General features: G+C 45.0%; 1 protein-coding gene across 1 annotated transcript; it reads left to right on the top strand.

The window, feature by feature from the left end:
• The first annotated feature begins 11,820 nt into the window (after positions 1-11,820).
• On the top strand, positions 11,821-15,896 carry LOC139834103 (uncharacterized). The gene is made up of 3 exons (XM_071824511.1): positions 11,821-12,129; positions 13,574-14,979; positions 15,144-15,896. The coding sequence occupies exons 2-3, from the start codon at positions 14,634-14,636 to the stop codon at positions 15,536-15,538; spliced, it is 741 nt and encodes a 246-aa protein (XP_071680612.1). The 5' UTR covers positions 11,821-12,129; positions 13,574-14,633; the 3' UTR covers positions 15,539-15,896.
• The last annotated feature ends 2,300 nt before the right edge of the window (positions 15,897-18,196 follow it).

Raw genomic sequence — 18,196 nt, 5'->3', positions numbered from 1 at the left:
CACTATGTGACACATCTGGATTTCATGCTGTACAAGACCCGCAAGGAGTTGGACAACGCCCTCACCTTTCGCCAAGCACATTACCCGTGAAGACGAAGAATCCACCCTGAAGAGTAGTATCACTAAAGCGCTGGAGTAGGTGTGAGTTTGTATCAGGATCCCCTTGTATCGTAGAACGAATGAATGGTTCTTCAAACCAACGGTGTGTTAGCTTTGTAATGTGTGTTGTTTGGAATGAACGAAAAAGTGTTGTTGGTTTTACCCCCTCAACACTACTCAAGTTTTGAAACTTTTTGAACTTTGAACCAAACAAACCATATAAATTTCCCTCTTATCTTATCATCTACCTCAATGTCAGATGCCCCCACCAACCCGCAGCACCAACCAGGATGCAATGATGCAGATGATGCAGATGATGATGGCAGACCAAGAAGCTGAGAGAGCTGAAAGACAAGCTAATATTGCTGCACTGCAACAGATAGCCCAGAACAATCAAGGCCATGGAAACCATGATCATCCTGGATCCAAGCTGAAGAACTTTCAGAACACCAACCCACCCATGTTCAGCAAGACCGAAGAGCCACTTGACGCTGATGATTGGCTCCAGACAATGGAGAACAACCTGGAAGTTGCGGGAGTTGAAGCCGCAGAGAAAGTACTATTCGCCACCCACTACCTGTCAGGACCTGCAAGAGCCTGGTGGACAAGTGCCAGCGCAATGAATGCGGGACAAATGATGACCTGGGAGGACTTCAAACTCAAGTTTAGCAAATACCATGTGCCCCAAGGACTGATCAAGAAGATGAGAGACGAGTTCCGCGAACTCAAACAAGGAAGGATGTCCGTTGTAGAATACCACGACAGATTCCTCACTCTTTCAAGGTACGCCCCGGACGAAACCGACACCAATGAGAAGAGGAAGGAAAGATTTCTGAACGGACTGCATGATGAGATGCAGACAGTGCTGGTCAACATTCCCTTTGCTGACCTAGAAGCCCTGATGGACTCCGCCATCCAGATGGAAGGGAAGCTTCACCAAGCCAACGAGAATCACAAACGCCGGATGATGAACCAGAATGGGTCCAGCAATGCCCAGAAGTACCGCAACAACTCATCAGGAGGATTTGCCCCAAGATACAACAAGCCAACTACTCATACCTACCGCCCAAACTACTCCAACAATAATGGAGGACCCCCGAAGCCCGGGAGCAACAACAACAATCACAACAACAACCACAACAGCAATAACAACAATGGGAACAACTACAACAACAACAACAACAACACTGGCCCGAGGACTGGAAGCAATGCCATCCCCGTCACCCCCAAGGACAAGTCAACAATAACTTGTTATGAATGCGGAGTTGTGGGACACTACTCCAATGAGTGCCCCAAAAGGTTAGCCAAGACTGCCACCAACCCTGCTGCACCTGCCCAACAACAGCGCCGTTTCGCAGCCAGAAGGAACCAGAACAACCACAACGGTCGCCTCTACCACATGAAGGCAACAGAAGCACCGGAAGCCCCTCAGGCCATGCCAAGTATGTTTTCCTGTTAATCCAATTGTCCAATCTCTCTTAAGAACCTAACTTTTCTTAAAATCTCGGGACGAGATTTGTTTAAGGGGGAAGGGTTTGTAACATCCCAAATTTTCAAACAAAGAAGAAAATGAATTTCTTGTTTCCAAAAATGAGAACCAACAAAAACTTTTATTGAATCAAGTGCTATGCATAGTGCTTATGCTTGATAATTGTGTTGTTGCCAAAATTCTTATGTGAACTACTTTGAAATATTTCAAAACCCTAAACCTCACCCTTCTTTTTCATCCTCCAAGAGAAAACCAAAATAAAAAGAAATTTAAATTAAGAAGAGAGGCCTATGTAAGCCTATGGCTATTTTTTTTGCAAATGATAAACTTTTCCATGGCTACCTGGTGTAGATGATTTGAAATTCCTCAACAAACCTAACCTAGTGCTTACCAACCCAATTCAAGGTGAAACCAAAAATAAAATAACAAAGTGCATAGAGGCATATGTGGCACTTAGCCATAATAGCAAATCTTGCCCTATGCCTTCATACCCTACCCAAATGGTTTGAAACCATCACTAAACCTAATCTAACCCTAAATAGACCCTAACCCATGCCCATTTGGATCAAGTGAACCAAAATGGAAAAAAATAAGAAAATCCAATTCAACACACACACATGTGTTTATGGCCATTTTGCAAAACTTTGATCTAGGCCAATTTGGCTTGTGCCATTATTTGTAGAATGTTACTAAACACTTATAAACACTTTTTGAACCAAAGAAACCCAAATCAAATCAAGATAAAATCAAATACCTAGTCACATATGATCATGGTCATATGTGCCACTTTTAATATCTTGCCCACTTTGAGCCTTGTATTAAGAGTTTTCTAAACTAAACTTTGTCAAACCTTTGCACCTCATCCAAGACCACATCAAGGTGAACAACTTTTCTCAAAACCACCCCTGCAAATTCTTTCCCAATTTCAAACTAGGATCAAGCAAAGTAGAGACTTCAAATCAGATTCTAGTTTCTACCCAATTTGAAATTTTGCAATTCTTTTTAATTTTGAAAATCACCACCACCTTTGTGTGTCCTTGATCATGGGAACCAACACCACCAAGTTTCATTCAAAATTTTCAAAATTGAATTCATGCGACCATTTTTGCAAACACCTTGTGATCAAATCAAACCAAATCCCAAATTCACTATTCTAAATAGTGCCTAGCCCAATTCTGGTTACCACTTGACTCAACCTTGTCCCCTGGTCCCCTCTCAACCAAGCCAAGGCATTGAAAACCCTAGAGGAGGGCAAAACATGGCCTAGCCATGGCCATGCTGGCCATGTCCCCCATGGACATGCTTCCCCTCTCTCCTCTCACCTCCGAGCCTGGCCACCATGTCCCACTGGACCCCCTTGATCCCCTGAAGCTGCTGGTGCTCGCCGTTGGCCAAGAGATGCATGACAAGGCCCAGACAAGCGCGCGCCCGCGACGCCCTGTGCCGCCAGGATCGGCATGGCCACGTCGTCGTGCGCACGACGGCGCGCGACACGGGCACGCGTCGCCCCGACGCAGCAGACTTCCCCCGGACCCCCTCTCTCGCCCAGCAACTCACCACTGCACCCTGAACGCCGCAGACATGCTCAATTCGCCGACCCGCACCCGCCGTCGCCGGAGACGACAATGAATCCCGCCGCGGACGCGCAGATGCTCGCACGCGCCTGACACGGTTAAGCACCGCCTAGCCTCGCCATCACGCTCCCCAGAACCGCCTTGATACCAGGAAGCTCACGCGCACGTCGCCTTGGCCCCTTCATCGTCCCAAACGTCGCCGCCACGCTCGACCTCGCCGCACCCCCGCAGACCTTCTCGCCTCTAAAAATAGAGCATGCCCCAGCATGAATCCCACACACCCCTCGCTTCCCCTCTTCCTACTGAGCATCCTCCACTCCTCTCCCATCCACATTGATCACCGGAGCCCCGCCAGAACACCAGCAAGCCGCCGTCGATTGCGACCACCCCAGGCGTTCCCACGACCACCACTGAACCCGCCGTCATCAATAACCTCGAGCACCATCGATGCCCTGTCTCACCGACCACCGGTGAGCTCACCAGCACCAAACCCTCGCCGCCAGTAAGCCCGCGCTCGCCGGAGATGACGACGCCCCTCGTGCGTCTGATCCAGTTCTAATCCAACGACCCCAGTTAAAATGTACCGTTTCGGGAGTTATGAGGCGCAGACAGGCGTGCCCCACCCTGTCAGGTGGCCTGCCGCGCGGGAAGCGCAGTTGGGCCGGCCCACCTCTCTCTCTCCCTTCCTGGCCCATTTCTTTTCCCGCCTAGCCCAGTTAGTTTGAATTCGATTTAATTCAATTCAATTCAAATGCTTACTGGTGTCCTCTTTAAATTTAAATCAAACAAAATCTACCAAACCAAATTTGACCAACTTTATATTATTGGAAAGCTTATGAAAAGCTCTATCCAACCACACTGTATTCAAACCAAAATCTTTTGTAGATTTTGAATAGAAAAATTAACAAGTAAGAAGGTTTTCCAACTTCAAATAAATTTAGAAAATCAACCTTGATGAATTTGGAGGTGATTCAAATTCTCATAAATCACATTTCAAAAAATCTAATTGTTTATGCAAAAATATCACATGGTTACCTTGTATGATCATGGGCTAGAATCAAAAATTGGCTATGTAGTCAATACTAGCTCATTTAAATCCTTTTCAAATTTAGGGTTTCAAATCTATGAGGTGTAGCACCTCATTTAAATCCTCTTCCCAAGTGTTATGAAGTAATGTGATGACCCTTGTTGCATGGTCTCATACTTGCTCACTTGAGGATCTGAAATCAAATAGTTGTTTAAGTTGCATGAGGTACTTTACCTCATTTAAATCATTTTTCCCACATGATAATTATGACTTGTTGACCTTGGTCAACATGGTTTCATACATTATTTATTTGAGAAATTTAAATCTTAACAAGATTCAATGAGATGAAATTATTTCCTCAAAGACTTAAAGAGAAACCCTAAACAAGATTTGTAATGAGAGGAAATTATTTTTCTTAAGGAGAAAACAAAGTCAACCAACATGTTAGCAATGTGGTGATAAATTAGTTTGTGTGCTCCTTGTATGTGTTTAGTCTAGATCTTAAGCTTGTTTGGTGATTGTTATCTCGTATCCGTCTTTAGACGCTAGTACCGAGGAGTACCAGGAGGAGGAGGTCTACTGCCAGGAAGAAGAAGACCACTTTGCTCAGTACACCAACCAAGACAAGCTAATATTCTTGCAAGTGCAAAGCTCTATTGGAGAAAGGCACCCTTACTCTTACCTTACTTGCAATGATCCCATCCCAAGTCTCTACCTTACAAGCTTTTACTTTGTTTACTAAGGATGTACTTTTATAGTTAACTTTGGTCTAAGTATAGAGTGTTACCAGAGTAGTAAAGTTAGCCTCAAGCTGGATAAGCAAGATAGCACCCCTCATGATTAGTGCTAGTGCTAACAAATAAAATTGACTACTCTAGATGGGAACGTGTGATTTGAAATGAATTTGAAAACCTTGGAATGATGAGTCATTCTATTGAAAGATCTTTGAAGGTGAATATGACTTGAATGAGATGGTGAATGTTGATAAACTGATGTTGGGTTTGGATGCGATACCTTTCCAATTTTTGAGTACCCCCACAATACCTGATTATGGGTAGGGCTTAACTGGAAATTTATGCATCTTAGTATGGGTTCCCTCTGAACAAGCATCATAGGGGTTATGCCGAGGCTGCCTCCGTTGAAAGTGAAATGCTGTGAATTGAGGTGAATGTACAACCCAAGCCCTGTGCAGTTCCCAGGTTGACAGGTTGTCTTCACTGGGAGGCCAAGCTCATGGGGAGAGATGCCTATACTAGGGTATGTAAGTGAAAGGTTATGGTTGATGATCCGCGTACTGAGTTACGATGATTCAGGGTTATCCCTGATGGATGTAATCAAATGTTGTGGCACAAGTGTGCAACCTCTGCAGAGTGTAAATCTATTCGAATAGCCGTGTCCACGGTTACAGACGGTTGGAAAGGCCATACTGTTTCCGGTGTCAGATATTTCTTGAAAATGGTTGAGGAATTGAATGGTGACTTGACTTGAATCATAACTGAATTGTGGGAATGACACTAATGTTCCCACTTGAGTTAGTTAGCATATGAAGAGTCTGTTATTAAATGCTTGTGAACTAAAATTGGCTTTATGCAAATAAAACTAGAGCTTAGCACCCCTTTACTAGAATTGGTAGCACTTACACTGGTATTAGTTTGCGAGTACTTAAAGTACTCACGGCTTTGTCCCTGGCTATTCAAATGGCCAGACTATGAAGATGAACAGAACTACCAAGGTGACGACCAGCAGGATGCCTACGACAACTAGGAGTCTTTCGACGTCAAGCGTTGGCCTGTGGACTAGAGAGTCCATTCTATTTACGCTTCCGCTATGAAATTTGTGTTCGTTGATCAACAGATCAACTATTTGTGTAATATGGATCATGTGATCTGAATTTTTAAGACAATATGGTTTGTAATGAATGATGACTTATGATATCGACTATTATGTCTCGCAACAACAATATTCCTGGGATTGCGATGTATGACATAATAGGCATCTGGACTTAAAAATCCGGGTGTTGACGCCGGTGCACGCCCCGCGGGCAGCTGCAGACCTTGGCGGATCCGGCGCCACCAGCACAAGCGAGGGGTACCGGGGCTCCGACACGGTGCCGAGGTAGACATGGTGCGAGCCAAACTCGATGATGCGTTCGTTCTTGGAGAAGCGGCCGCCGTTGGTGAAGCATCCCTAAGGGATTGTCTGTCCCTAAGGGGTGCCCCTGCCTCTATAATTATGTTTCTGATTGTCTGTCCCTAAGGGGTGCCCCTGCCTGGCTTTATATATCAGCCAAGCTAGGGTTTACAAGAGTCCTAGTAGGATTCGTGTTGGAGTCTTCTTTCCTTGTAGTCCAAGTTGAGGCGCGTGCAGGTCTAGCTCGTCGAGTCCTTGTGCCGGTCCAGCTCCATAGTTTGCACCGGGTATGGCAATGTCGAGTACCCGAAGGGTTATGCCCACGTTAGTAGCCCCCGAGTGTCTGGCCGAAGTGAAGCTTCGGGCAGGGACTAAAGTTGCCTTCGCCGAATGTCTTGATCATCTGTTGAATCTTGTGCTTGATGTAGAGTCGAAGTTGCTTTCTGTCGGGTGCGCGAAGCACTCCCGATGGGAGTAGCCCCCGAGTATATGGGCGGGTGCTTGCAGCCACGCATAGACTCAAGTTGTACTACTCGAAGATCTTGATTGTTGATGCCGACGTCTTTTTCTTTGTTGGCGAGGTTGCCATATTTTTTTATCGGGTGCGCGACTAGCGCTCCCGATGGGAGTAGCCCCCGAGCCTGTAGATAAATATGAAATAGTTATGTATAGGGTGTAAAAAATGCTAAGTCAAATACCGTACACGTCCTCGAGTTCCGAGAACATGATGCCGATGATTCTGATGATGTCATTGATAGAGGAGTTGACGATTTGGATGATATCCCAGAAGAGCCGATGATTTGGATGATGGCCCAGAGGAGTTGATGATTTGGATGATGGCCCAGAGGAGCCGATGATTCGGATGATGGCCCAGAGGAGCCGATGATTTGGATGATGGCCCAGAGGAGCCGATGATTCGTATGATACCCGGGAAGAGTCGATGATTTTATCGGGTGCACGTCCAGCGCTCCCGATGGAAGTAGCCCCCGAGTCTGGGCACTGATGCTTGCAACCGTGAATAAACTCAAGTCGAAATAGGTATTTTGGCTACTTCATCCAAGTGTTTGGATTGCGTAGTCGAGACCTTTTGTTCGGTAGATACATGTATATGTACTTTTACCGTGTTAATGCCGTTGGCAAATTTTGAAGGAGCAAATCTTAATTGCCCGTTTAGACGTATGTGTATTCGTTGGTCAGCAAATTATTTGAGTGATCAGCTCGTGTTGCAGGTCTTGCTAAACCCGTTGTACGTGCAACTTTGCTTTCAACCGATGCATGTCTTGACCGTGGGTCGTTTTCGTACGTGTTTCATGATCCTTGCTATCTGCGGCACTCTTTGAGGCATCTATAGCAAAGGAAAAGAGAAAGGTCCCCGTTGCTTCATGATCCTTGCTATTTGCGGCACTCTTTGAGGCATCTATAGAAAGGGACAAGAGCAAGGTCTTCGTTGATTTTGCATCATAGCACTCGTAATTTCAGAGGCTTTTTCATTATCCTTGCCATCTGCGGCACTCTTTGAGGCATCTATAGCAAAGGACAAGAGCAAGGTCCCCGTTGCTTCATGATCCTTGTTATCTGCGGCACTCTTTGAGGCATCTATAGCAAAGGACAAGAGCAAGGTCCTCGAAATAATCTTCAGGGGACCGTGAGCATAGTCAATTCTTCAAGGGACTGTGAGCACAGTCGAATCTTCAAGGGACCGTGAGCACGGTCGAATCTTCAAGGGACCGTGAGCACGGTCGAATCTTCAAGGGACCGTGAGCACAGTCGAATCTTCAAGGCACTTGTATTTTCAAAGGCTTTTAGATGACAATTTCAGGTATAAAGAGTCCTCAAATCTTGCTTTGAACTCCAGTGAACCGGCGCTCCCGATGGGAGTAATAGTCTTCATATCTTCTCGGGTTCCAGCGAACCGGCGCTCCCGATGGGAGTAATAGTCTTCATATCTTCTTGAACTCCAGTGAACCGGCGCTCCCGATGGGAGTAATAGTCTTCATATCTTCTTGGGTTCCAACGAACCAGCGCTCCCGATGAGAGTAACCGCAATAGTTCGAAGATATTCCAGGAGCCCCCGAGCAATTCCAGCGAACCGGCGCTGCAGCAGGCGCAGCCGAAGTAATTGCGCCATCCAAGATAGTTCATGCAATGGGCGCAGCCGAAGTAATTGCGCTGCCAAAGATAGTCCATGCGACGGGCGCAGCCGAAGTAATTGCGCCATCCAAGATAGTCGGTGCGGCGGGCGCAGCTGAAGTAATTGCGCCATCCAAGATAATCCACGCGGGCGCCAGGCAAAGGTGGTCGATGAAGAGGACGCAGTCGATGTTGCGGACTCGCGACAGATGAGCATCCGAATATATTTAGTCCGTAATGGCGGGTCTATGACAGGCAAAACGGGGCTCAGTCGACGGGGCAGAGTAATAGAAGTTTTGCTTCAACATGTTGGTGATGACGAGCCTCCGAGCCTGGCAGGTCCTCAACAGGCGGTATCCTCGCGACCAGTATTTTGTTCCGTCTCCGAGTCAAAAATTACGATTGCAAGCAAGCCAGGTATACGTCGTACCCGTGCTTATCTCCTAATTCGAATCAGCTAAGAGCAAAGCCATGTGATAGCTAATGATTGATCTTGCTTTTTCCTGATTCCTCGTGAGTGCTCCTGCCGTGTAGGATTAAATTACTTTGTAAACCATGCCGAGCTCTTTGGTACCCGCTATCTTCTCTTCTTGTTCTCTCCCTTTGTTAAACTGTCCATGAAGACTCAGCTTTGACCGTCCGCAAGCCAGCGTATCAGAATTAAAAAACTGATCCGATCTGCACACGCTTTGACTATTTTTCTTGGTTGCTGGCGGGTAATTGTGTACTAATCCATCAGCCCAAGTCGCACGATGATGATTGATGTGAGCTTTTTGGCACGCTGATTTTTCCTTCCACGTCTGGATGTCTTCTTGCTGTGATAACCGATGAACACAGGCACACGTACAACTTTGTCTGTTGCACGCACATCCCCATGCAATGCTTCGGCCTAAAGCGATCTTTTCCATGACACTCGAATTTTCCGATCTCTCAAAGATGATGCTTGATGAACTTGAGATCCTTGAAGGTTGATGATGATGAACTCGACGGATCCCGTCCGGATGACAAAATCCATACGTCGCGCTTCCTACAGACGGCGCCAATTGTCGAGGGTACTCCTCGCCAATGCCCACCGATAGGGGCTTAGGGTTGATGGAATCCTATAGGCTGACACGAGACATCGGTTCACAGACAAGCGGAGAGAGCGATTTACCCAGGTTCGGGGCCCTCGATGAGGTAAAACCCTTACGTCCTGCCTGTCTGTTCTTTGATTATGATGATAATGGGTTACAATGGGGTGCCGAATACTTCGGCTGAGATCTAGTCGAGATTGCTATTGCTAGGGTTATCTAGCTCTAAGCTTTTCCGGGCTAAGATTGCTAAGATTGTTCGTTATCCTTCGGCAGCCCCTCTCCTGGCCTTTATATAGGAGGCCAGGTCTCAAGGGTCCTAACCGAGTACGACTAGGTTTACAGTAGTTTAGATCTAATCTTTCTTTGTTTGCTCGCTTCCTTGTCTTGCCCGTCAAGGAATCTTCTGGTGCGCCGACCTGGTGGCCCATCTCGCCTTCAGGTATCTTCATGGGCCTCCAATTTGTCAATACCGGATAGGGCAATACTAGTTACCCGAAGGGTAATGCCCACGTCAGTTGTCATTGACGAAATCCAGCAAGCCGAGGTGCTGGACGAAGCCGGACACCACACGCTCGCCGGATACGGTGAGGAGACCCGCCCGGATATGTACTCCAGCAAGCGCAGCTACTGGCCCAATGGTGGGCGCCAACTGTCGTCGTGGTGGAATGACAGATGCCATAGGATGGCTTAAGTTGGGGCCGGATGTACGCTTGAGGATCTGGGTGAGGGGAAGGATAAGAGGAAAAGAAAGAGATTGAACTCTGGATTGTATTGATTCTAAGGAACTTAGCCAAAATGGCCACATGTTGAAGAAGGTACGGACTACAAGGTGAGAACCTCTACTGAACCCTAGATCGATTATCAGTAAACCGTCCCACGCAGGGGTGCCCCTCCTCTCCTTATATAGGGGAGAGGTGGCTTACAAGGGAAGAAACCCTAATGGCATCTTTGATGACCTAAGCTACTTTATAAAACTTCTTTGGCCCTAGTGACGATGCTTCTGTCTTTAATCGGAGGCTGATGACCTCGTCCGGTTTATTTTACAACATCCTCTGCTTTGGCGTCAAGGCTTCGATTAAATCTGAAGTGCTTCACTCATCTTGTCCTTTAGTCCTTGAGGGAATCTTTGACCGGAGTGCCGACATGCTAGAGTTGAGCCTATGCCGGATCTCCGGTACCTTTACCTGTGAGCTCCGGCATCTTTGCCTTGGTAGCTTAAACTCTTCTGCTCCCCGTACTCCGGCATACCCCTCCTAGGATACCGGATTGTACCAGTTTAACATTATTAAACTTAACTCACAGGATCTGGATTAACCTATAATCCGGTATACAAATGGTTTATCATGACATATTTTCCATAGTCTTGGACTATCGAGGGCCATCCCCCCGACAATAGGTGTTGGGCGAGTGAGCGTCTGGCGCGTCGGGGACTGCCCCATGCGACAAGATGCCCGCTGTGCAACCAGTCGGTGGAGACTATGGCACACATCCTGACCGACTGTTCCTTCTCTAGAACAGTTTGGTTTGAGGTTCTTTCGTGGATTCAATCCACTGTTGGGCCTCCTACGGTTGAGGGTGACTTCATGGAGTGGTGGTCCTTGGTGGTGCGGACCACCCCACGCCAATAGCGTAAAGGTACATCGTTACTCATCATGCTCATAGCGTGGTGGATTTGGAAGCACATGAACGCTGCGGTCTTTAACAACGCACGTCCTTCGTTGGCCTCCTTGCTTAGTGACATCAAGGCCAAGGCACGACATTGGGCGGACGCGAGCGACCCGGGGATTCGCCAACTCCTCCCCTAAATTAGGTTTTTTGGGTTGAGTTGTACGGTGTGGCGTTGGTCCTACTTTGGGCTTGTACATACAAAACCTTTTTTTTTCTATCAATGCATAGAAAAGCAAATCTTTTGCGAAAAAGATATATTGATATACAATACACATATGGAAGTTGGTAGCATGCGAGTGAACCTGAGTTTTACCCAGGGTATGTATGTATATGTATATAACTTTCACGTTTGTAATGGAAATGGGGAACCAATAAGCTGATCAATAGCAATGAGTCTTTTCTGGCTGCTGGTGTTTTTCTTTTGCATCAGGTTGTGCTTGGTTTAAGTAATTTTGCTTTTTTTTAGGGGATTCAATGAATTTATCTTAACAAGGCAGCACCAGGCCCAGGATGCTATCGGCTCATCTGCCGGATGAGGAATGGGCCGAGGCCTTGTATAGGTCGACTACACTTGAGAGAGTGGCCAGAAAACAGTGGTAACGGCGTGGATGAATTTGGGAAGAACAGAACTGTACATGTGAACCCGCCGCATTTCCGCGTGAATTCCTCTCCAAACCCTCCAAAATCAACCCCGCCCTCTCCCGTAGATCGGCGGCGGCTCTGAATCCATCTCTCGCAGCCCACCCCGCCACTGTTCCCTAGCGCTGCCGCCCTGGCACCGTAGCTGACGTCGCCGCCGAAGCCTCGACCCTCCCAAGCCCCAACTCCTCCGCCTCTCACGCGCTCGTCGCCGTCACCGCCGCCCCCATCCTCCCCTCGTCGCGTCGTCCCGTCGCTTCTTCCTCAGCCCCGTCGGCGGTCTTAACGACTTAACCATTGGTGAGCATTCGCTATCTTTCTTTTTCATTCGGTGATTAGTTGAATCCTGCTGGCTTGCGCAAATTTTAGGTGTGCCGGTGCAAACGTGGTACGCCATCTAGATCGCCCCTAGACGAAAAAGATTGGACTGTGATCCGTGCCCTGTTCCGGGATATGGGCTGAACAAAGGGAGGGACCTTTAGGTTGCTTAATCCTAGTATATCTACAAGAAAGGATTCATTTTTCCCCAGTTTTAGGTTCAGGTCTTGGTTCATTAGGTGGTCTGTAAGTGGTACTCGGACTCCGACACAGTTCCGGAATCCGACACGGATTCGGGTGTCGGATTCGGCAAAAAGATTTCAGATATGGCAAATATCCTACACGGATTCAGGATGTCCAGTTAATAAATTATGACACACGTTCCCGTATAACACTGCTTTTTGATTTAACTAGAGTGACCAATCAGATGACCTAGGTTGATTAGCGAAGTTAAATAGTACTAACTCGGTCCCTAAATATAAGACATTTTGGCAGGCTATTTTTAGCTACCAAAATATCATATATTTTGGAACTGAGGAAGTACTACATTTCCCCCCTTTTGGGTGGTGATCTGGTGGGGGAAGTTGTAGACAGGGAAGGGCTTAAACTTTTGATGGGACATACCTACAAAGTGAATATGGTTTTGCGGGGATTAAATTTGGCACCAAAAGGTAGTTTTGCTGCCGGTGGCTGGTTTTGCAGGGATATTATTACTGTGTAAATTAGCTTTGAAGGGGGCATGCTAATGGCCTGATGTTACAAGGGCTGTTTAATTCTCGGCTGACCCTAGTTCGAGGCCTTGGACCAGCTTGGTTTCCCATTCCCTTGTTTAGTAAATTACAGAGTTCCCCGCCAGCTTCAAAAGTTACATCACGTTGTTTGTAATAGAATATAACTAGTCTGTAAATACTACGAAACTGCTCCGTTGGTATTACCAAAATTGGCAACGTTTTACTTTAATATAATATTTTGTATGGCTCATGTGGCAACTCACTAGACAATTGTTTGTATCTGCAAGGAAGAATTATGTTGTCTATCAGCTAAAAAATTACATACTTGAAGGTGTTATGTTGAAGATGGGAAATCTTCAACTGCCTTGTCATGGTTACTGTTATAGTTGCGAAAAGATTGTTTTGCCCCGTGACGGAAATACTTTTATTTGTGAAAAGTCGTGTCTTTATCTACTGGCAGTTGGTAAATGTGTTTCGCACTTTAGGCAACAGTTCCTTGATACCAGTTACACGGAATAAAATATGACATTAAAGCAGTATTGTTTATCCTCTTCTGTGTTAGCTATGGTACATGTTGGATCATTTTAGTAATTGTACGTTATGTGTGGTCTTATTATGTGAGAATCCAGTAATATATGAGAATTGCACTTTGGATACATGACTGCTAGGATTATTAAAGCTGTTAATTATTGCAGGGAGACCAGACTATAGAAGCCACTTACCCAAACTATCAAAATCCTTGTTTGACGAATAAGAAGCCAAAAACATCTTCAGGACAGCGAGTTAACTCTAGTCCTCTGTGGACATGTCTTCTGCATCATAGGTACAACAATTGAAACCACTAACGGAGGCAAATGCTCTCTCCGATTTTCTGACAATAGAAGCAATACGCAAGTTCATCTTTGAAGTTGGACATGGGCCTGATGTTCTAAACTCATCATATTTCAAGAAGACGGTTTGTGCGATTGCCAATAAGGTTCAGGTTGCAATTCCTACATATGAATCACTTCTGCTGGAGGAACTAAAAGAAATACAGAGCCGTGAAAGGGAACTGAAGCAAGAATGGGAGAAAAGTGGTTGCAGTGTAATTCTGGATAGTTGGGGGAGCCAATGTGGTACAAAAAGCTTCGTAAGTGTTTTGGTACATTGCAGGAAAGGCATGTTGTTCCTCAGATCCAAAGATGTGTCTGCAATCATTGAGGACGTGCATATGCTAGAAGAAATAATTTCTTGCGTGGTTGATGAAGTTGGCGCCAGTAACATAGTTCAAGTTGTCATGGATGATGCTTCGCCGTATATGCAAAATGCACGGCATAGAGTGCTGAAGAGACATGTCCATTCATTCTTCTTCCCGCTGTGTGCTGACTTTTGCATTAACTTTCTGCTTGGGAAAATTGCAGCACTTGGTCACATCAGTGAGGTTCTAACGAAGGCAAAGGAAATAACAAGGTTTATACATGGCAATGAGATGCCGGTTAAACTGGTTGGAAACTGCGAGATTGTGTGCAATTCTTGTTTGAAATATGTTTCTGCATTCTTGACACTAGAGAAGCTAGTTTCCGAGAGAGCAAATCTGGGGGAGATGTTTAACTCTCCTGAATGAGCTTTCTCTGATTGGGATGCTAGCAGTACATTCTGGCATATCTGTCACATAGTGAATACATATGCATTTTGGTGTGCTGCGGCTGACATTTTGAAGGTTACACAATTCCATTCGTCAAGGTGTTGTTTAAATTAGAACGTGATGATTGTCCAATGAGTATCTTGTATGAGGCCATGGATTGTGCTAAAGAAGAGATATTGCGCTATGTTGGAGATAAGCATGGTGATATTTTGTCTTGGGTTGACAAGATATGGGATATCTACTTGCATTCCCCACTGCATGCTGCTGGTTATATGCTAAACCCAAGTGTCTTTTACAAAGACCATGCCTGTAATGATCCTGAGGTCATCAGCGGTATTGAGGTCTGCATCACCCAAATGGCCAACGGTAATTATGATCCAAAGAAAGTCAAAGCACAAACTGAAGTATATAGAAGAAAATTGGGTTCGTTAGGTTCAGATTCATCAGCAATTAAGAAAATGATGGAATTACCACAAGGTAAAGTAGAGCCCATTCTCTTGTGGTCTGGCGAAACAAAGTTTCCACTTATTTCGTTCCACTTTGACTTCCAGAATACTAATGGATCCATTGCGATCATTGTTACTTCATTCATACTAAAATAATGGAGTTAAGTTCTAACCCTGTATTCCTTCAACTTGCAGTTTATTGGTGGTCGGTGCATGGGACTGACACACCTGAGCTGCAAACCCTTGCGACCCGGATATTAAGCCAAACATGCTTTGGCGCTAAAAGGTACAACATTGACTGGCACATATCTGAGAAGGTGCATGAGGCGAAGGCATTTCATGACCAGGACCTTTATCGCGGGCTGGAGTACGTCCACTACAATATGCGTCTCGCCAGTGCTAAACCACTCATAGGAGGTCTTTGTGGGGATCAGGTTGGTAAACCTGCCAGTCCGCTGGTGATTGGATCTGGGTTCCGCGGCATCGCCAATGACGGCTCACCGTCCAGACTCTGGAGCAATGCGTCCATCTCCTTTTTCTTTTTCCAGAAGCGCTCGCGCTCTCATCTCCAATCTGGTATTCTGGTGTGATTCTGATTGTGCCTCATCAGACTCTTGCTTGTTTTATTTCTTGAACAATCATCATAGCCAGGTGGACCTAGCTATTTTCTATAGAAACCGACTGTGGTTAATTGTGGTGTAATAGAAAAAAATCTGTGACATTCAGCCATCAGAACCATGGCAGATGACATTTGGAGGTACCTTGGGTAACCCCGGTGTGGGTGTTAACTATATTTTCCTTATTTCTAAACTTTACCCTGTATTCATTCCTTGCATCTAATGCAAAACAGTGATGCGTAGTGCATGCATAATCTGACATCTTTGCGTGGACAAAATTTGTTAGTAGGAACCATATACTATCATAATCTATTGATACCGAAATGCTCGATTCCTGGCTGCATCTTTGTTTCCCTTCTTTGCAAGACATACACGAATGTAGTGTCTCATTTATATATGCGTGTACATATTTTTTGTTAGCCACTCGAATTTTATTAAACTAGAATTCTAGTATTGTAGTATACACATAATATAGTGGTTGGATTTCCATATATCAACAAAATGTCCTACACATTAACAGTATAATATTGTTTTTTATAATTTACCATTTCATATATTAAGGAGTTGAATATTTTGTTATCAACGGTGGTAAATCTAGTTGATGAATTTACTGTACTATTCTTGGTGAATGTTATTTATGTTGAAAGCTTGTCATTGTTATGTTCTAACGAAGGCAAAGGAAATAACAAGGTTTATACATGGCAATGAGATGCCGGTTAAACTGGTTGGAAACGGCGAGATTGTGAGCAATTCTTGTTTGCAATATGTTGCTGCATTTGACACTAGAGAAGCTAGTTTCCGAGAGAGCAAATCTGGTGGAGATGTTTAACTCTCCTGAATGGGCTTCCTCTGATTGGGATGCTAGCAGTACGTTCTGGCATATCTGTCACATAGTGAAGACAGATGCATTTTGGTGTGTTGCGGCTGACGTTTTGAAGGTTACACAATTCCATTCGTTGCATTCCCCACTGCATGCTGCTGGTTATATGCTAAACCCAAGTGTCTTTTACAAAGACCATGCCTGTAATGATCCTGAGGTCATCAGCAGTATTGAGGTCTGCATCACCCAAATGGCCAACGGTAATTATGATCCAAAGAAAGTCAAAGCACAAACTGAAGTATATAGAAGAAAATTGGGTTCGTTGGGTTCAGATTCATCAGCAATTAAGGAAATGATGGAATTACCACAAGGTAAAGTAGAGCCCATTCTCTTGTGGTCTGGTGAAACAAAGTTCCCACTTATTTTGTTCCACTTTGACTTCCAGAATACTAATGGATCCATTGCGATCATTGTTACTTCATTCATACTAAAATAATGGAGTTAAGTTCTAACCCTGTATTCCTTCAACTTGCAGTTTGTTGGTGGTCGGTGCATGGGACTGACACAAACTGCGCTGCAAACCCTTGCGACCCGGATATTAAGCCAAACATGCTTTGGCACATATCTGAGAAGGTGCATGAGGCGAAGCCATTTCATGACCAGGACCTGTATCGCGGCCTGGAGTCCGTCCACTACAATATGCGTCTCGCCAGTGCTAAACCACTCATAGGAGGTCTTTGTGGGGATCAGGTTGGTAAACCTGCCAGTCCGCTTGTGATTGGATATGGGGTCCGCGGCATCGCCAATGACGGCTCACCATCCAGACTCTGGAGCAATGCGTCCATCTCCTTTTTCTTTTTCCAGAAGCGCTCATGCTCTCATCTCCAAGCTGGTATTCTGGTGTGATTCTGATTGTGCCTCATCAGACTCTTGCTTGTTTTAGTTCTTGAACAATCATCATAGCCAGGTGGACCTAGCTATTTTCCATAGAAACCGACTGTGGTTAATTGTGGTGTAGTAGAAAAAAATCTGTGACATTCAACCATCAGAACCATGGCAGATGACATTTGGAGGTACCTTACTGTAACCCCGGTGTGGGTGTTACCTATATTTTCCTTATTTCTAAACTTTACCCTGTATTCATTCCTTGCATCTAATGCAAAACAGTGATGCGTAGTGCATGCATAATCTGACATCTTTGCGTGGACAAAATTTGTTAGTAGGAACCATATACTCTTATAATCTATTGAAACCGAAATGCTCGATTCCTGGCTGCATCTGTAAGGTTTAATTCCTGGCTGAAAGAGTGCAAGATTTGTTACCCTTCTTTGCAAGACATGCACGAATGTAGTGCCTTATTTATATATGCGTGTACGTATTTTTTTGTTAGCCACTCAAATTTTATTAAACTAGAATTCTAGTATTGTAGTATACACATAATATAGTGGTTGGATTTCCATATATCAACAAAATGTCCTACACATTAACAGTATAATATTGTTTTTTATAATTTACCATTTCATATATTAAGGAGTTGAATATTTTGCCCTTTTTTCATATTTCGTAATTATCAACGGTGGTAAATCTAGTTGATGAATTTACTGTACTATTCTTGGTGAATGTTATTTATGTTGAATGCTTGTCATTGTTATGTTCTAACGAAGGCAAAGGAAATAACAAGGTTTATACATGGCAATGAGATGCCGGTTATACTGGTTGGAAACGGCGAGATTGTGAGCAATTCTTGTTTGAAATATGTTGCTGCATTTGACACTAGAGAAGCTAGTTTCCGAGAGAGCAAATCTGGTGGA

Source organism: Lolium perenne, chromosome 7 (assembly GCF_019359855.2).
Source record: "Lolium perenne isolate Kyuss_39 chromosome 7, Kyuss_2.0, whole genome shotgun sequence".
NCBI classification, from domain to species: domain Eukaryota; kingdom Viridiplantae; phylum Streptophyta; class Magnoliopsida; order Poales; family Poaceae; genus Lolium; species Lolium perenne.
Note: the sequence above shows the minus strand (reverse complement) of the source record. Positions and strands in the feature narration are given on the sequence as shown.

Excerpts from the sequence above, each read along its gene's own strand:
- LOC139834103 (XM_071824511.1), top strand. The coding sequence starts at position 14,634 with ATGAGTATCTTGTATGAGGCCATGGATTGTGCTAAAGAAGAGATATTG. Across the intron at positions 14,980-15,143 it reads AATGATGGAATTACCACAAG|TTTATTGGTGGTCGGTGCAT; the intron begins GTAAAGTAGAGC and ends TTCAACTTGCAG.